General features: G+C 38.4%; 1 protein-coding gene across 1 annotated transcript; it reads left to right on the top strand.

The window, feature by feature from the left end:
* The first annotated feature begins 389 nt into the window (after positions 1-389).
* sybl1 (synaptobrevin-like 1) lies at positions 390-18,893 on the top strand. The gene is made up of 8 exons (XM_073058312.1): positions 390-492; positions 4,610-4,773; positions 8,812-8,869; positions 9,248-9,385; positions 12,940-13,030; positions 14,728-14,795; positions 15,490-15,582; positions 16,657-18,893. Exons 2-8 carry the CDS (start codon positions 4,628-4,630, stop codon positions 16,720-16,722), a joined length of 660 nt encoding a protein of 219 aa, XP_072914413.1. The 5' UTR covers positions 390-492; positions 4,610-4,627; the 3' UTR covers positions 16,723-18,893.
* The last annotated feature ends 1,177 nt before the right edge of the window (positions 18,894-20,070 follow it).

Raw genomic sequence — 20,070 nt, 5'->3', positions numbered from 1 at the left:
AATCAGACTCTGAAAACACTTAGCGGATCTGGCAGCACTAAGGAAATACAAGCTGCCAGCACTTCTGACAAATCTGAAACGTTCGCTCGTTTTTCACTTTCCAGCAATGCCACTCGACTTGCTGAATATTTCCATCACTTTTGCTTTTATATCAGAATTCCAGCATTTGCAGCTGTTTTGATTTCCAGAAACAAATAGAAGTTCCTTGTGCTCAAGTATTAACTCTCTATAGATGCTGTTGAATATCTCGGTTCTTTTCTGAGATATCTTTCATCTGCTGCTTTTATTTTCTTTCTCTTTAATAGCTGTTTGCTCAAAACACACTTCCCACGTCCTCTGTCCTGCGCCGCCCGGATTGGCTGGACGTCCGCACATGCGCAGTGGGTGGAAGCGGCGCCGGCATATATGCCGCGAGCAGCGTGCACCTGACCGGAAGTGTCTGCAGAGGGAGTTGCTTCAGCACAACAGGGCCTCGGGTAGGAGACGGTTCAGGTAGGTCGTTTGCGGAAAGCGGACCTAATTAGTAGGCATTGTCACAACAATTTATGTGAAGCTAATGTAAGGTGTAAGGTTTCTTTCGCTTTTTTTTTAATGGAAAATTCCTGTTAGGCTCGATACCGTTAAGTTTCCAATCTGTGAAGTAATTTAAGTACAGGATGTTAGAGGTGTAATCATTTGGTTAAAGCGTTCTTCTCCCTAAGGAATTGTTTTTATTTTTGGTTCAGAAATTATTTTTTTGCATGTTTAATCTCTATCACATATGGTTCAGAAGTGAAAATATTATCTGGACAGGTAATGAATAGGAAGGTCTGCATCAGACGCTGGATTTTATACACAAATTGGTCATAAGCAAAGACTTAAGTGCTGTGTATAACTTACTTTGGACCGGATAGTGCAACTACTTGTTGAGCTAAGTAACATGATACTGGCCATTATTGTGAATATGAGAGTCAAAGCTGGATCTACGTTTAATTTGACACTAAGTAAATAGCTTGTTATAGTCTTAAATGTGGGCAAAATGCATGTTCTTTATTCTTTATTGCCTTGTTCTGCATATCTCCAATTGCCTCTGACTCCATAACCCACGCTTGCCTTCTAAGCAATCTCACTCTTTCTATGTTCCTAATCAATGCCTTTTACTGTGAGATACCTCATTCTAAAATTCTGTGCCATAATCTTAATTTTTGAACTTCATGCCTACATCTTTCAGGAAACTAACCTTTACCAAAGATTTGGTTAAGCCTTCCTTGACTAGGCACTTCACCTTCTTATATCATAAGACCATAATATATAGGAGCAGAATTAGGCCATTTGGCTCATTGAGTCTGTTCTGCCACTTGATGGCTGATCCCATTTATCTCTCAGCCCCAATCTCCTGCCTTCTCCCTGTATCCCTTCATGCCCTGACCAATCAAGAATCTATCAACCTCTGCCTTAAATACACATAGAGACTTGGTCTCCATAGCTTCCTGTATCAAAGAATTCCACAGATTCACAACTCTAGCTAAAGAAATTCTTCCTCATCTCAGTTCTAAAAGAGCACCCTTCTTTTCTGAGAATACGTACACAACACTGGAAGAACTCAGCAGGTCAGGCAGCATCCGTGAGAAAAGAGTAGCCAATGTTTCGGGCTGAGACCCTTCATCAGGAAGACCCTTCGTTTCTGAAGCTTTGGCCTCCGATCTTAGACTCTCCCATCATAGGAAGCATCTTCTCCACATCCACGCTATCAAGGCCTTTCACTATTTGAAAGGGTTCAATGAGGTCACCCCTCATTCTGAATTCTAGTAAATACAAGCACAGAGCCATCAAATCCTCTTCATATGACAAGTCATTCAATCCTGGAATCACTTTCATGATCCTCCTTTGAACGCTCTCTAGTTTCAGCACATCCTTTCTAAGATAAGGTGCCCAAATCTGCTCACAATACTCTGTAAGACCACACTGGTGCTTAAAGATTCAACATTATATCCTTGTGTTTATATTCTAGTCCTCTTGAAATGAGTGCTAGCAATACATCTGCCTTCCTCACCACAAACTCAACCTGAAAATTAACCTTTAGGGCATCCTGCACAGGGACTCCCAAGAAGACTGTTGCAACAGACATCCAGTTCATCTGCCATTTCGTTATCCCCCATTGCTACTTCTCCAGAATCTTTTTCCAGCAGTCTGATATCCACTTTGTATTGGATGAGACTTTTGGTATCTCTAAAATTATTGGTTAGTTTATTTTTGTATTCTGTCTTTACCTTAATGACATTTTAGTTGTCTTTAGTTGGTACTTAAAAGCTTTCCACTAATATTTGCTCTATTATATGCCCTCTCTTTGGCTTTTATGTGGCTTTGACTTGTTTGCCATGGTTATGTCATCTTTCCTTTAGAATACTTTCTTTTTGGGATGTATATATCCTGTGCTTTCTCAATTGCTTCCAGAAATTCCAGCCATTGCTGCTCTGCTGTCATCCCAGCCAGTGTTCTTTTCCAATTTTTCTGGCCAACTCCTCTCTCATGCCGCTGTAATTCCCTTTACTCTACTGTAATACTGATACATCTGACTTCAGCTTCTCCCTCTCCTTCAGGGTGAATTCAATCATATGAACATTGCCCTTAAGGGTTCTTTTACCTTCAGCTCTCTATTTGATTGCATTTTTTAACCAACAGAGCAACGTCCCTTTTGCCTTCCTTCCTATCATTTGGATCCAACGTGTATCCTCTCAGCTGCAATCTTTCAGCCATGATTCAGTGATGCTACAACATGCCTGCCAATTTGTAACTGTGCTGCAAGTTCATCTACCTTATTCCATATAATGTGTGCATTCAAATACAACCCCTTCAGTTCTGTACTCACCCTTTTCTATTTTGTCCGCCTTTTACGTTGCAGCTCATCCCGCTGACTACAATTTTGCCCTATCAGCAGTCTCTCCCCACTACACATTGTCTCTGTTTTTAAACCAACTATGTCACCTTCAGCACTATTATCCACTTTTCCTATGAGACTTCTTGCTTTGAAATATAGGCAGCTCAGGACACTAGCTGCACCATGGTCAACTTTGTGGTTTTACCACAATCTACCTCCGCAAACTGTTCTGGCACCCCAGTTCCCATCCCTCTGCAACTTTAAACCCCGCCTAAAGCATTAACAAACCTTTCCCGCTAGGGTATTAATCCCCCTCCAGTTAAGATGCAAACTGTCCCTTCTGTACAGGTCCCATTTTCCCTGCAAGAGTTCAATGATTCAAAAATCTTAAGCCCTCCTTCCTACACCAACATCTTAGCCACGTATTAAACTATATAATCTTCCTAGTTTTAGCCTCACCAGCAGGGTAGCAATCCTGAGTGCTCAATGGAGGGCGCAGATGCTTTTTGTTGTTGGGGGGGGGTGGTTTGTTGCTTTGCTGTTGCTTATGTGTGGGAGCGGGTAGCTGGGGGGGCTCTATGGTTCTAACATTTAATTGTCATTCATTCATTCTTTGGGTACTCCTGTTTTCGTGGATGTTTGCAAAGAAAAAGAATTTCACATTGTATGTTCTATACATTTCTCTAACATTAAATGTACCTATTGAAATTCCCAATGCAGAACCTTGTTACTCATCCTACCCATGTCATTGGTCCCTACATGGAAGGGCATTGGTCCCTCCTTACCAATTGGTCCCAGGGAGGTTCTACTGCAGTTGTACAAGGCCTTGGTGAGACCGCACCTAGAATATTCTGTGCAGTTTTGGTCCCCTAATCTGAGGAAAGACATTCTTGCCATAGAGGGAGTATAGAGAAGGTTCACCAGATTGATTCCTGGGATGGCAGGACTTTCATATGAAGAAAGACTGGATCGACTGGGCTTATACTCACTGGAATTTAGAAGATTGAGGGGGGATCTTATTGAAACGTATAAAGTTCTAAAGGGATTGGACAGGCTAGATGCAGGAAGATTATTTCCAATGCTGGGGAAGTCCAGAACGAGGGGTCATAGTTTAAGGATAAAGGGGAAGCCTTTTAGGACCGAGATGAGGAAAAACTTCTTCACACAGAGTGGTGAATCTGTGGAATTCTCTGCCACAGGAAACAGTTGAGGCCGATTCATTGGCTATATTTAAGAGGAAGTTAGATATGGCCCTTGTGGCTAAAGGGATCAGGGGGTATGGAGAAAAAGCAGGTACAGGGTTCTGAGTTGGATGATCAGCCATGATCATACTGAATGGCGGTGCAGGCTCGAAGGGCCGAATGGCCTACTCCTGCACCTATTTTCTATGTTTCTAGAACTTCTAGCTGTTCACTCTTCTACTTAAGAAGAGCTGAAGAATTAATGTTTTATTTCTTGGTTTTTTTTGAATCACGTTATGATTTGCTTTTCATAGGAACTCCATTAATGAGATTCTAGTAGACTACTAATGTGTAGATGAAGATCAGTATTAAATACAATTTTTTTTTCTTTCATATGCTGGTTTTGAAATTTCTCCAAGTCCAATATGTTTGTCATATTTGCACACCTGAGTGGGCATGTACTGAGATTTTTAAAAATGTAAATACTGATCTGAGTTAAGAGTGATTGTAGGTGGATTTGATCTTTGTTGTGCAAGGATCTGCTATATAATTTCTGTCTTGTATTTTGCAGCACCTTTTAAGAGGAGCTATGGCTATCCTGTTTGCAGTGGTTGCAAGAGGCACTACAATACTTGCAAAAAATGCCTTGTGTGGAGGAAATTTTTTGGAAGTAACTGAGCAGATTCTGTCGAAAATCCCATCAGAAAATAATAAATTGACCTACTCCCATGGAAAGTAAGTGCCAACATTTTGCTCTGAGGAGGGTGCTTGTACTAGGATCATCAGTTGAGAGGGTGATAATACGTGAAAGCTTTTCACTTCTGAATTGTGTGTACATACTGGAAATTTGCTTCTTTGTGAACATCATTTTGCATAAGTCACAGTTCATTTTAAGTCACTACTTATCTCTGGGATTAATTTCTTCAATCCTGTCTTGACTAAGATTGCCTTAGTTTTATATACTCGTGTTCATGTAGTCAGGGGTAATGAGATGATTCATGACCATTAAGTTAATATATATATTTATTTTGCTCAGGCAGCAATTATAGAAAGAGAAACAGTCAATGTTTTGGGTTCAAGACCCTTTAACAGCATGAAATGTTAAGTTTCTGCCACTGTTACTTCTTGATCTAACTGTTTCTAGCATTATTTGTTTTTTTTAAAACTTGCTCATGTAGGAAGTCTTTCTTCTTTCCAACATGCTTTACTTGTGAAGGTGGGGTTTTTGAGTGCTTCCCCATTTTAGTCAGCTAGTAGCTGCAGGCCCTGATAACACAGACGGATACATTCAACATCTCTCTGGAACAGTTCATTAACCCCTCAGTTTTCAAGGCAGCAACCATAATTCTGGTGCTAAAGAAGATGCCAGCAACCTGCTTAAATCCTCTAGAATTAACAGCAACCACAAGGAAATGCTCGATTGAGTGACCCATCATGGAGCACATTAAAGCCTTTCTCCTAGCTACGTGGGATCCTTTCCACTTATCACTAGAATCGAATCACTGATATGCCATTGCCTATGCTCTTCACTCTGTCTATCCTACCTGGAAAATGGGGTCTCACATGCCAGCTTGTTTATAGGCTTTAGTTTGGCATTTAACACAGTCATGCCTAAGAAACTGTTGGGAAACTGTCCTTGCTGGGTGTCAGCAGCAATGCCTCTGGTCCCATTACAATGAGCACTGGCTGTGCTCAGCCCACTGCTTTTCATATTGCTGATGCATGACTGTTGCAGGATTCAGCTCAAACCGTGTCAAGTTTGCAGATGACACAACAGTGTTTGGCCTCATCAACAACAATGATGAGTCAGAGTACGGAGGAAGTGGAGTGGCTAGTGGACTGATATGATAACAGCAGGCCAAGTCTGAACATGGAGAAGACCAAAGAAATTATTGCAGACTTTACAAAAGTGCAGATGAACCATCCCCTCTGCGCATATGATTTCTCCATAGACAGTTACCGTAGATGTCGGATTATAAGCCGCTACTTTTTTCCCACATTTTGAACAGCTTTGAACACTGCGGCCTTTACTACGGTACGGCTAATGCATGATTTTTTTTCATGCCGCCAAAAACATTTTGCCTCGTAACAGTAGACCAATAAAATTGATGAGTAGTTCACAGAGGTCCAATGAAATTGTACGATAAATCAAGCGCACTTTCACAATTAAATTATTGTAAATCAGTCATTTGTACTCACCCTCATCAACATGGAAAACACTCGAAGAAAAGCATTGTGCTGCCTTTATGGCAGTTATTTAGTTTATAATATTTTCGCTTAGTAATTCATTTGTTAGTTAAAGTTAGAAGTGTTTTAACTATATTTGTTTTCTGTACTACATCCCGGGATGCTATGACGTCACACCCGGTTTCGCCGCGTCTTGTGGGAAATACCGATTTGCGATAAACGGGAAGGTGGGGGGCGAGCAGCGGAGCCAAAACGCTGCTTTTAAGTTAAAGGCGATCAATAACTTTTCCTGGTAGGCTGCAGTATATATATTTTTTACCAGTCGTTAGGAGATATTGGAATGTTGTTCAGTAAAAAAGTATACGCAACGTATATTTAAAAGTAGTCGCGTTACAGGCACGGTTCGAAAAAAAGCATTTGCAATATGTATTTGTTTATGTTACCATATGGATTTAATTAAAAGTTTAAAAAATCCTCACGTGTAATATCTTTCTGTGTAAATATCTCATATTACAAAGTGGGACACCTGCGGCCGAAAATCCGGTGCGGCCTAAAATCCGGTGCGGCTTGTACAAGTACAAAATTGATTTTATTTCTAAAATTAGAGCCAGCGGCTTTTAATCAGGTGCGCTCTGTAGTGCGAAATCTACGGTAAGTGCACCAAGTTCCTGGGAGTTCACATCACAGGTTATCTCACCTGGTCCTTCAATATCACCTCTGAATTCGAAGGCACAGCAGCGCCTCCACTTCCTGAGGAGATTGAGGCAAGCGAGGCTTCCTCTCTTCTCCTCCCACTCCCCCCACCCGCAATTTTTACTGAATTTTACAGGGGTACTATTGGGTACATCCTGGCAAGCTGTAACTCCATCTGCTATGGGAGCAGTAGTGCATTTGAAATGTCACTATAATTTGTACTGTACCCTACTGTATTTATGCACTTTACTTTCTTTATGTGTAATTAATTTTAAATTTAACTTGCTTTCCTAAGGTTATGTGTGCTTTACACACTGGTCTAGAAAAACATTGTCTCATTTGACACTACATGTTTATATAGTTAAACGACAATAAACTTGACTTGGTTTAAGATTCAGTTATAAAGCTTAAATTTCTGTTCTGCGGCATTGGTGTTATTTAGTGAGACACCATCCTTTATCTAAACCTTACAAATGAGCTAAAATCAGAAGTATGTTGTTTGTGAAAGGAACAAGGGTTAAAACGCCAAATGTTATTAGAGATGAGTACAGCCAGACTCTGAAGAGGCATAGGCATGTATTTTTCATGTTCCTTTTCCTACTTCAGCTCATCTGTGTCTTTTGCCATGTTTCTACTGAACATGCTGCATCTATGCAATGAATCCAAGTTAATTTTTAATGAGCACCAGGAAAGATAAACTTTTTCATCTGAACTCATCCGAATGCTTGATATCACCATTTAAACTTTTTTACACAATCTGTTGTGGAAGGAGTATTAGCTATTTTGGGACAGACTCTAAGGGAAAATGATAAAATTTGGTTGTTTGTAAAATGTCTAACCAGAATGGTTGGAATAACAACGAGCAGTTTGTGATAGTGAATAATAAAAACAGAATAATTGAAATGCTCAGCAGGTCAGGCAGCATCTGCTGAGCTGAATCTCTACTGAAATATTTGATGTTTTTCACCTCATGCTGGTCAACCTGGGTAGTTTGACTAATTTTCTATTTATTTTTAGGCTTCCAGCATTTTTAGTCTTTAGTATTGCTGAGAGCCTGTGTTATTTGATTCACCAGAACATTGCTTTTGTAGCTGGTCCACTTCTAATATTGTAATCTTAGTGGAGTCCCTGCCATTGTTTGGTCTATCACTAGAGCCATTGTAATTTGCACATGGAAATTTAACTACATGCAGTTCTTTGCTCATCTATTGTATCACCTGTTCATATTTTTTTCCGAATTCTATCCTCATTGATTTCAATTGAATGTCAGAAACTTTATTTGAATTTGCTGTTTCGTGCTATATGAATTTGCTTCTGCTCATTAACTGTTTCCAAACAAGTGCTGGTGTGCCACAATGATTTTGAATTTTTTAAATCAAATTGATTTTGAATGTTTTGCTGCTTAATGCTTCTGAGCTATTTGAACATGTTTCCCATTATGTATCCTGCTTCCGTGGGATGGGTGGGGGAGAACAGAATAATGGAGGAGTGGTGGTTATTCTTCCCTCTCCCAACCTCCTTCCACCATCAAATATTTATTTTAAGTTGTTTCTCTGAAAGTATTTCACACTCCTTTCTCTGCCATCAAAGTCCCAAGCCCCCAAACTCATTTCTGACTGCATCGGCAATATTCATAGACATATTCCTTATTTTCTGCATAACTCTGCAACTCTTGCTTTATTGGCAAAGTATTTTGGAGGCAATTTACAACGTTTAGATCAACTACAATGTTCTACAGTTAGTGATCTGTTACATAAATGTTGTATTTCTACTATTTCCCTCAGCTATCACACTGCAAGTCGTTAATTACAACATGTTAGTATCATTGCTAAATTTTTGTAACCTGCTTAATTAGCCAGTTTTGCATGCCAACGGTTTTCTTCTCTTCCACAGTTATCTATTTCATTATATTTGCCAAGATAGAATAATATACCTGTGTATCACAGATGATGTAAGTATAATTTTTAAAGAAGTCTCCTTTTGGGGGGAATTTGTGACTGGTTAAATGTGTTATGTGTGAAATATATTACAACCAATGCATGTGGGATACATGTGTTCACTTCTGGTGAAACCATTAGTTGGTTGTGTAGTTATTTTGGCTGTTACAAACTGTTTTTTTTATCTTGATATTACTGTTAAATACTGAACATTTTTAAATGTCCTGGCTGACTTTCATTAATGTTGAAGGAAAGGTTCTTCCTTTAGTTGGTGTTGCAAAAGGATTAATGTTGCTTCACTACAGGACAGCTGTAGTGTCCTTTTTAAACGTTTTTGTTTTCAATGCTTAGAGTTTCATTTAAGATGTTGAAACTATTCACTTTGTTTTAAGGATTTTGAACGATCAAGAGCATTTACCTTTCTAAATGAAATAAAGAAACGATTTCAGACCACATATGGTTCAAGGGCACAAACTGCATTGCCTTACGCAATGAACAGTGAATTTTCCAGTGTTTTGGCTGCACAAATGGTGAGTGTATGTCCACCTTCTGTAATCTTTCAGAAACTAGTAAAGGACGATGGTATGTCAATTGAGAAATAGTCTGATTGGGGGGGAAACTGAATACTCAGTCTATTTAAAACATGGATGTGCTTTATCATCCAGTATCTAACTGTCATTTATTCCATTTTATCCATTCTTGTTATTGGCTAAATAATCCCTCTGGATCGACGATGATTTGTTTTTGCCCCAGTTCTGTGGGATCTGAGATTGCTGATGAGGCCAATGTGGGAGTTGCAAAATCTACCATATATTGAGCAGGAGGTTCTCAAGGCAAGCAGGCGATTAGCTGGCAAGGTGGTGCACTCCTTCCAGTTGCATAGACTTCATGCTCCCAAAAAAAGGGCTTGAGGTTCTCCATGCCATCTTCCTTGGGCATTGAGGGGGCCGGGCGACACGGTTGTTGGATGGGCTTTGGTTATTCTAGCAGTCAAAGTACTTATCCTGGATAATTTTGCTGAGGTAATGGGAGTGGAGGCAGGCCCTGATGATCTCCAAAGTGGCTACAGAGATGGTGGATTCTCTTGGTACTGTCTTTCAAAATACAATGTTCTGGAATGTTTTCATGCAGACTGGAGGATAGCAAATCTTCCTCCACTAAGGAAGAAAAATGGTAATCTGTTAGTCTAACATCCATGGTAGAAAGATTGTTGAAATCTATAATAAGCAATTAATACACAGAAAATATTACAATTTAGCATTGTGAATGTGGATGTATGTCTAATTAATTGGAATTCACTGGAGACAGATCTACCAGAAGAAAATGAGGGGATTCAGTGAGTATGGTGAATTTGGACTTTCAGGAGGCTTTCAATAAAATCTGACATGGCTAATATAGTTAAAGCACCTGATATTTGGGATATTGTATTAGCTTGGACTGATTTGGTTAACTGGAAGAATAACTGCATCTCACTTGAAATGCAAGTTAGAAATGTTGAGGTATCAGAGGTTAGTGCTTGGGTCCTGTTAGCAATCTATGGCAACAATTTGGACGAGGAGGTCAAATTTTTAAATTCGCTGATGGTATGGAATCATATGTGAATGATGGTAGTGATGAGGATGCAAATATGCTTCAGGAGGATATAGATAAACCAAGTGAGCGGGCATCACCATGACATATTGTGGGGGGGGGGGGGGGCAACGGAGGTTATCCACATCAGTTTAAAACAAAATTGATCTGCCTGTCAGTCAGTCTTCTGTCCATGTTAGTATCTTTCCTGCAATACCATGGGCTGTTGTTTAGTAGCCTCATATGCAGCATCTTGTCAAAGGTATAATTTAGATGTGGCCAAATTCATGAATGACCAGGGCTCTTGTGTAGTGTCTAGACTTATTGTCTAGTGCTGTACATTCAAAGTGAGACCAAATACCTATTGCCTCTGAGAGTTGTGTGCTTTATAGAGAATCAGCAGTCAACATATAACTTCTCCCATTCTATGCATTGTCTCTTTTCTCCCACTTCCACTGGATGGCAGATGCAGAAACTTGAAAGCACACACCATTAAACTCAAGGATGGCTACTATCCCACTGTTATCAGACTATTAAATGAACACCTTGCTTTTAACCCAACCATCTAGCTCATCCTGACCCTTGTATCTTTATTATCCACCTAAACTGCACTTTCTGTAACTAATACTATATTCTGCATTCTGTTTTTTGCTCTTTGGTTTGCATGCCATTCATACAGATTTCAAAACGCAAGTTTTTCATTTTATTGGTACAAGTCCAAATTGTTACTCTGCTCTTAATGTATTACTTGGATCTTGAGTTTAATGACAGCTATTGTCAATACATTTGACCATTACATTGTGGGTAGGCCTGTACGTATTTTAAGGAGAATGCAATGGACTTGGGGAAGTTGGGTATTGCATTAATAGTGAGATGAAATAAATTGTGGAGGTTGAGTATTAAACAAGATGTCATTGAGGGGGGTTGGGAAATTGCAGACAGGAAAGGGGTAATGATTTGCTCATGGAGTTGGAAAATGTGCTGTTAGAAACCAACCTGTTCAATAGTTACTTTTGTTTGCTTTATTTCAGTAAATAGTCTAGAGGGCATTGAACTACCTACATTGAAGTTGTTTGAACTTCCCCAATAACATTTCAGTAAAATGTCAGGTTATCTTTTAAATATATTGTTACGTATCCTGTAACTGGATCACTTACCAGCAAAGATAGAGAGGTCCGTTGAAGTCTGATGGCACTATTTTTTAGAAGTTTTTATTTATAAAGGGGCACAAAAGTAAGGTTAATACAAACATTCAGATAACATACGTCGTCAATACTCAATCTAAAGCGCAGGTATAGTAATAATCAATAAGAAATAAGCTCTATCGTTGTCTAGGGGTAATATATATTGTCCGATGTAAATATAAAAGTCTCTCGAGGTCACTGCAGTTCCACCAGCTGCCGTCTTTTGGGTGTCGCGGTGGTGCACTTTGTTGGAGGGAGAGAGAGAGAGATAGGTATAGAATGGAACAGTTACCCGGCGGGTTTTCCAACCTTTATGAGTTCGATCCGTCGGAGTCTCGTTGGGGGGGGCGTGGCCGTTCACTTGTGGCCTCTCCTGTAGCTAAAGCCGTTCTTCCGTGGTGAGGTCGCCAATCCCAGGCAAGGAAAGGACGCACACGAGCCCCCCCACCGGCTGTCGCTATTAAACGCTGTCACAGGATTTCTAGCGTGTCTTCTGGTGTGTCTCGGGGCCGTCTTTACAACCCCTCTTTTATCTGGACTCACGGTGTCTCAGATGTCAATCAGGTTGGGATGATGCAATCTCTCTCCGTCTCTCCACCCACGTTGCCCTGAGGGTATACACGTAGTACAGTTCCCAATTCACAAAGGTGTCTCCAAGAGACAATGACCACAGTCGCCAGCTTTTGCCTCGCCGTGAAACGAGGGACACCGCACGTATCTTTCTCTTCTCTTGGGTCATTGACCCCGCCTTCACTAGGGCTCTTGCGATTCTCACAAAGGAGGGGGCTGGGATCATAACAATATATTCTAGTAAAGTTTTCTAAAACTGCACAGATATAAAAATACAACACATAAAATGCTGGAGCAGCTCAGCAAGTCAGACAGCATCTATGGAAATGAATAAACAGTCAACGTTTTGGGCTGAGACCATTCGTTGTCCTGATGGAGAACCTCAGCCTGAAACGGTGACTGTTTATGCATTTCTATAGATCCTGGCTAACCTGAGGTCCCCCAGCATTTTATGTTGTTGCTCTGGATTTACAACATCTACAGACTTACTTGCGTTTAGGCATAAAGTTGAGACTTTTACTGATGACTTGCACTCTGCACTGATTTTTTTATTAACCTTTTTAATGAAGAAACAATTCTTTGCCTTGAGCAGTGTGAGAGGGTCTAATCAAGGTTGATGTTGCATTTAAATTTTGTCAGCATTTATTCACAATGGTTCTCGCCGTACTCTTTAAAACAACTGGTTAAATGTAGGTTACTTGAATGTCATGGATACAAATCTGAGTGTTTGATGGTATTGAATTTGTCACATCTGATTTCAGAAACACTTATCGGAAAACAAGAACTCTGACCGTATTTTGGAGACTCAGACCCAAGTAGACGAGTTGAAAGGAATCATGGTCCGAAATATTGGTATGTATGAATATAGAGAGCATTAGTCTTTGTTTTGAAAATCTAGCTTATTTTAATTCTCATGCTAACACCCAGTAATAGGTGCTTAGAAGCAGTTGCTATTATTATTAACATCTCAGAAATATTCCTAAAGCTGGAACTCTAAAGAGCAGCATAACTTATTGTGAAGTGATCCATGGATACTGCCAGTCTGTGGCACTGTCATGTGGTATCATGTAACACTGTAATCAGCTGCTACTGCATATGTGCTATATAACATTGACTCTTAATTGATTTTCATAGTATTAAAATAGCATTGAAATGTATTGAACTGATCCATGTTCTCATCAGTAACTGCTTCCAAATATTTTTGGATAGAAAATGCTGGAAATACTTTGTAGGCTGTACAATATAAATGCAGATGGGAATATGGGGTTTAATTTTCAATTTGATAATCATTCAGTAATTTTTGAGAATTGTCTATTTGAAATGTTAACAGTTTCCTTCATCCCATTGATGAAACCGGAGTTTTTTCATTTCACAATGACAATGTGTGACTCTTTGCTCTCAGATTTGATGTTTTATTCCTTTATTTTCAGTTACTATTCCCACAAAATACTACTTGGCTAAAGATTTTAATAATCAGTGAGCAGCTTGTATTCTACTGGTATATGTATAAAAACAAGACTATGGAGTATTATGACCACATCTAAACAATTGAAACTATTTACTTTCCTATTGCTTAATTTTATTGACCTCGAAAGAGACCTGGCCTTATTTTTAAAATGCATGAATGATGCGTGCTTTCTTTGAACAAATCTTCAGTAAACGTTTAGTTCAGGGAATTTGTAAATATGAGGGGGAGGGGCAAATAAAGAAACTACTCCTAAATTTCTGACATTTATCTTTGATTCATTGCTGATATCCCAAGTTCAACAATTGAATCCATATGTATGCACCATAAGTAAGACTAACATGTACTGCTCACCCCTAAATGACCTTGAGAAACTAGTGGTAAACTACCACTTCTAGTTGTTGCTTTCCTTCTGGTGAAGTCAATTGTGGTAATATCTATAGGGTTTTGCACCCTTTGGGCAGACCATGACTCTTTTTATGTCATGTCACACTGACCCAAGTTTGTGTAGAGCATTATACATCCCCTACCAATGGCACTCCTATTTTTCTCACTTTTTCCAGTAGAATCCTGTTTAACATGGTGAATTTGATAAGGCAGTCTTTGAATACGTTAGAGTAATTATGTGATGCACTTCCACGGTCTCTGCTGCTTCCAAATTTGTTATTTTGTCACCTCTAAGCTCCTTCCTGCTGTATCCCCACAAATCCCCTCACATTTTTAATTTCCATCAGTCTGTAACACGTTTGTTCCAGTGCACCCATCGGTGACCCATGTTACTTCCCACATTACCAGCAGGTTGAATGTTAGTCTTCCTTCTCAAATCCATCTTCATGCTTGTCTTGCTGTAACTTTGCAATTCCTGCTGAATAGTTCAATTTTCTCCTATTGCATCCACTAAGTGTTGTAAATCTGAACTCTTCACAGCATTTAAAGCAAACTAGTTGAATTTGAAATCTGTTAATATCAAAATTTAGTTGTAAACCACCTTGTGGATAAGGGCATAAAAGATTCTGTTCAAACATGTTAATTGATTTAATTAATCTCATGTCACCTCATGACCTTGCAATTTTCCTGTATACAGATTTGGTGGCACAAAGAGGAGAAAAACTGGAATTGCTAATTGACAAAACTGATAATTTAGTGGATGCTGTAAGTATTCAGTACTTTGTAGCTAGCACTAAAATACAAAATTAACATTTGATCAGATTTATCTGGTCAAGATCTTGAAAAACCCATTTAGAGTTGAGAAAGGCAGAGGTGTAGCGAGAGGGGGATAAATATTCATCCTCTAATATCATAATGTGATCTAACAGCATGTGCATGTTGCATTCAGTTTGGAATAGATGAATACAATGCCCAAATGTTAGTTTGGACTTTAATCCTACTGTTAAGACAAATTCCTACCTCATATTGGCCTTTTAATTAAAGGGGGGGGGGGGCAGATTGGAATGTAACATGTGATCATTGGCTTGGAAAAAGTTAATTTTCATTAATGAATCCTTTTATTTTGCCAGTCACCTGAAGCTTGTCTGAGATGCCAAGAATTATCTCAGTGTAGTTAGCTACCACCTCTGGCATCAATTTAAATTTTTGGCTTGGTATCAACAGATCTTCCCTTGAGCTTTAGGAATCTTTGTGGCCAGAAAGCTTAGGTGGAGTGAGGGGTGTGGGGAATTGTAGCTACTAGATTCTACCTTCTAGGTTTGTCTGATCATTGCCTTTCTAATTAATATCTAAATAGTGAAGATGAAGAATTTTTTCTTGTAAAATGTACATGTTAATGGAATTTTTTTTTGCATTGAGTTTCTTAGAATCAATTAAATGCAAATGTTTTTATTTGTAGTCAGTCACATTTAAAACCACCAGCAGAAACCTAGCCAGAGCAATGTGCATGAAAAACCTCAAGCTGACCATTGTTGTTGTGATTGTAGCAATTGTAAGTATTTCTCAATTGTTTATCATGTAGTTCCTTGGATTACCATGTTAATGAATTCTCACTCCTTGATAAATGCTTCCATCTGTAATTTAAGTCATCTCCAGCCTGCTGACTGAGGTGGTTGGAGTTTAGGGGGTAAGTTTAGTTTCTCAGCTGCATTGCTTAGCTTTTAATGATTCCTTATCCCTTTGTGGCTCATTGAATTATTGGCGAAAGGAAAGGTTTAATTTGAATTGAGTCAGCTAGAAGTTCAGTTTCAAATGACCAAATAAAGGAAGAAATCTGCACTTGGCAAACTGAAATTGACTGAAGAGCCTCTTCCATAAATACAGGATGTTCTGAGTTCATAAAACATAATATCAATGCACATTTTCTATCTTTGGTGCTTTTTCTTGGTGTAATTGGTTTCTTTACCTTTTAAATTGAATTTATGGGGAGAACTTCAACATTTTATGCTCTGTTGACAAGGTGTTAATTGTAATTTGCATGTTCCCATTGAGAAACTCCACTATTCTGTCTAAAATGGTTGTTTTCAAATGCAACCTCAATGAGTGCACAAAATAGTATAATTTATATTGATGTCCCCCCCCCCCCTTTGATTTGGGTTATTTTGAACTATCAATGTTTTAATTCCTCCAAACAAGGGTTAGTGTTTAAAGAATGAAGCAGTGAAAAATAAATAATGGCATCAATCATGTGAAGTATCAGTGAGCTTATTTGTTTGTACTATCAACAGATTTGCATATGTAATAGAAGTATTAGTGGTGCTGAAAGATTTCAATTATTCAATGTTAAACCATTTAAGTACCAATAGAAGACCTGTTCAGGCTATTTGGCTTAAGACTTGAAGGAGCTATAGTATAAATCATTAATACCACAATGCAGTGGTGTATGTCATTCAAAAATATAGTGAACAATTTGTGGCTATTTGTTTTCCTACTTTTGGCTTCACCAAGGTGTTGCTCATCTGTATTGTTTAGCAAAAACCAAAAGCTGGGCAGTGTATGGGGGATGGGGGGAGGGAACCTGTGATTAAAACTTGCATTTTTATCGGTGAAATATTTTGTATTGCAGGTTGTCATTTACATCATAGTTTCAGCAGCTTGTGGCGGCCTCTCATGGCCAACCTGCGTGAACTAGGAACCCATTTTATTAGTTGGAGGGAAAATCTGAAAAAAAAAGTTTTAACCACTGCACGAGGATTTCATTAGAGATCTATGTGTAATAGTTCATCTCAGCCTCCAAATATTATGCATTTAAAAGGCTCTAGTTTCTGCTTGCCTTATTTCTGACATTTTTATACTTTTCATATTAATTGAAGAACTTGCTGCATTAAAACTGAAACACAAATCCATATTTTATTCAGTGACTGAAATAAAATTGTAACTTTTTTTTAAGTAGTTCATTTTGAATCAATCGGTTTAGCACTTTTCTAAAATGGTGTTGCATATTGTCACCCTCCTTTTGAATAGCACTGAGATAATTAGGATCTGTTGTTTTCCCTTGCACCACCTCTTCCTCCACCATCACTTTTGCCCAGTAAAATCTGATGCAAAATCTTGAATTATCTGGATGGAAATGGATAATGATAATATTTCTCAGCCTTCAAGAGGGTGCTAACTATTTGGTCACGTCTAACTACAAAATGGGGAACCATATTGCTAAATAGCTTTGTTTCACAATTGGGAAAATGTATATAAAGTGTTGCATATCTTCAGAAACAGTTATAAAGCATTTAGAACTATTAGCAGTCATTTTAGTTGTAAATTAATGGCAATTGTTACTAGCCTAATGTAAAAATGTAAATTTCTTATGCCAATCACATAGCCAGTATTTATGTACAGGACACCAGCAAAGTATAACAGGTGTAATACAAGTACTGTAGTGATTGTGTACACAGCTTAATTGTAATGCTGCTGAATGCAGAGCTTTTGCTAACTGAACTTGTTTGTAAATTTTTTTACGGTCTACATTGTGTACTTGTTTGTGCTGTTTTGATCCTTGTTTAGGCAATGACAGTGCCAATGTTTAAAATAAACTTTGAACCTGAACTAGCTTCAATCTTTCTAGAATGACTTCAGGATGCAGTTTTTGCATGTTTCTGGACTGAAAAGGTATAAAATTCCATTTTGTAACAATGAAAGAAGTTCTTGTCAATACAAATCACTGACCTTTCAGTGGATGGAGAACATCCAAGTGCTTGTACTTTTATTGATATTTTGGTTTGGGGGGAGGGGAGGAGTGGGAGACTGCCTCTCCCTCTAAGATCTAGGTTTGCAGCATTTTCAATGAAGATCACTAATTTTCCTATGCCCTTGGGAGTGAAAAGTCTGGGTGGTTGTGGATAGGAACAATTTTGTTTGCATGTGGATAAAATGAGCAACCTGAGTTGGCTCCGAGCTAAACTTTGCTTATTATAATTCCATTCCCATTGCATAAATTAACACTGCTGTAATTCCATCAGATCTCAGATTATAAAAAGGACCTTTATTAGATCATTAATTTATATCAACAAAATACTTTTGTTTATTGCTATTCCAATCAATGAGTAAATACATTGGAGGAAATGGTTAATTGATCCATGTTGGGCTCAGAAATGTGTATATTGTTTTGTATCCAGTTTAAAATAACAATTCTCAAACTCTTGGTCCATACTTTAGAAGCATTGCTTGAGAGCTTTGCCAAGTATAAATAATAAAGCTGCAACTGTTTTCTGAACACTTTCCACAATACCTTGAGCTTGTATATTAGCCGCATGTTTAAGAACACTCTCCTTTTTGAGTCATAGGCTATGTCACAATTTGTGAATGAGCAGTCTTATCTTTGCCTTTTAATGAGCACAAATTTACATAGAGGGGTTAGAAATCTCACGGCAAGAATATTATTTAAATCACTAGCTGTTATTTGTTTTACCCAGATTCGAGCTCTGGTTCCTCTTTATACTTCTGAATAGATTTCAAATAGGGTGTAGAGCTAAAGAACCTGAGTATAAAGCATTTTTAAATTATAGGATAATGTGTTCATGCTATTATACTTTAAATATTCTGTCATTTGTGTCATCATGAATTTACTATTAGCAAAAAAAACTATTGCATCTCCCATCCCACACCAGCCTTAAAGGATAAGAATTCAGGTTGCTGTCCAAGTTATAAAATTGCACAAAATGTGAATGTATTAAATGAAATTCTAGAATCTTACTATTGTTAACATATTAGGTCACAGTTGTAATATATAAATTGTTTCCGCTCTGTATAAGATGCTGTTGCACTTTGCATTGTATCAGATGGTAAAAATAAATTATTTAAACATAACAGTTTGTTTTGTCACATTTTTGGTAAAACAAATGAATTAACAAAATACAATTGCAGCCAATGTCAATGTAAACATGACTGTACAGCACATTTCACCGGAGAATTTGTTTCAAGTGTTGTCCAGTGCTACTGTCATTGAAACATTACCAATTAACATTTCAATGTTTTCACTGGGTGCCAGGGTAGCATAGCAGTTAATGTGGTGCTATTACAGCTTGGGTCATTGGGGTTTCATTCCAGTTCCATTTGTAAGGAGTCATCTGTGGAAAGTGTGGTTTACCTTGGGCATTCAAGTTTCATCCTGCAGTCCAAAGACCCACTGGGTAGGTTAATTATTTTGTAAATTGGCCTTTGATTAGGTTAAGGTTAAATCAGGGTTGCTGGAGCAGCATGGCTCAAAGGGCTGGAAAGGCCTATACTGTGCTGTATATGTATATCATCATTATGTGCTGTATCATACGGTGTAGGTGATCATGGTCTTCCTTCTCTATCCATGACCATGATTGTTCTTGACAAGTTTTTCTACTGAAATGGTTTGCCATTGCCTTCTGGGGTAGTGTCTTTAAAGGTGGGTGACCACAGCCATCATCATACTCTTCAGAGGCTGTCTAATTAGTGTCAGTGGTTGTATAACCAGGACTTGTGATATGCACCAGCTGCTCCCGTGGCTTCATGTGACCCTGATTGATGGCTAAGCAGGTGCTACACCTTGCCCAAGGGTGACCTGCAGGTTAGTGGAGGGAAGGAGCACCTTGCACATCCTTCGGTAGGAATGTATCTCCACCCTGCCACATATGAATAACATAACTTTTAATATACTGATTAAATACATTTGAAATTCTGCACTAATCAGTGACATTGAATGTTTAGGTTTTTGTGTTTAAGACTATGTGGTCTGCTGTTGAAAGGGGTTATAATTTAAATTGTAGAATGTATGATCATTGTGGAATTATCAATTTTAATGTGTGGTTAATATTTAGGTGCTTAAGTTTTGAGTAATTGAGCTACTTTAAGTTGTCTATTTAAATGATAAACCAATTTCATTGGGTCTGTAATGCGGCATCAATATGATTGCAGTTTTGCTTAATGCTCTGACCTCTGGATGCCTGTTTACATGGCTTAAAAGATCTCTACAATCCTCAGTGTGCAAATTGTTTATAACAAGCTTCAAATTTTA

This window comes from Hemitrygon akajei, chromosome 10 (assembly GCF_048418815.1).
Source record: "Hemitrygon akajei chromosome 10, sHemAka1.3, whole genome shotgun sequence".
Taxonomy (NCBI): Eukaryota; Metazoa; Chordata; class Chondrichthyes; order Myliobatiformes; family Dasyatidae; genus Hemitrygon; species Hemitrygon akajei.
Note: the sequence above shows the minus strand (reverse complement) of the source record. Positions and strands in the feature narration are given on the sequence as shown.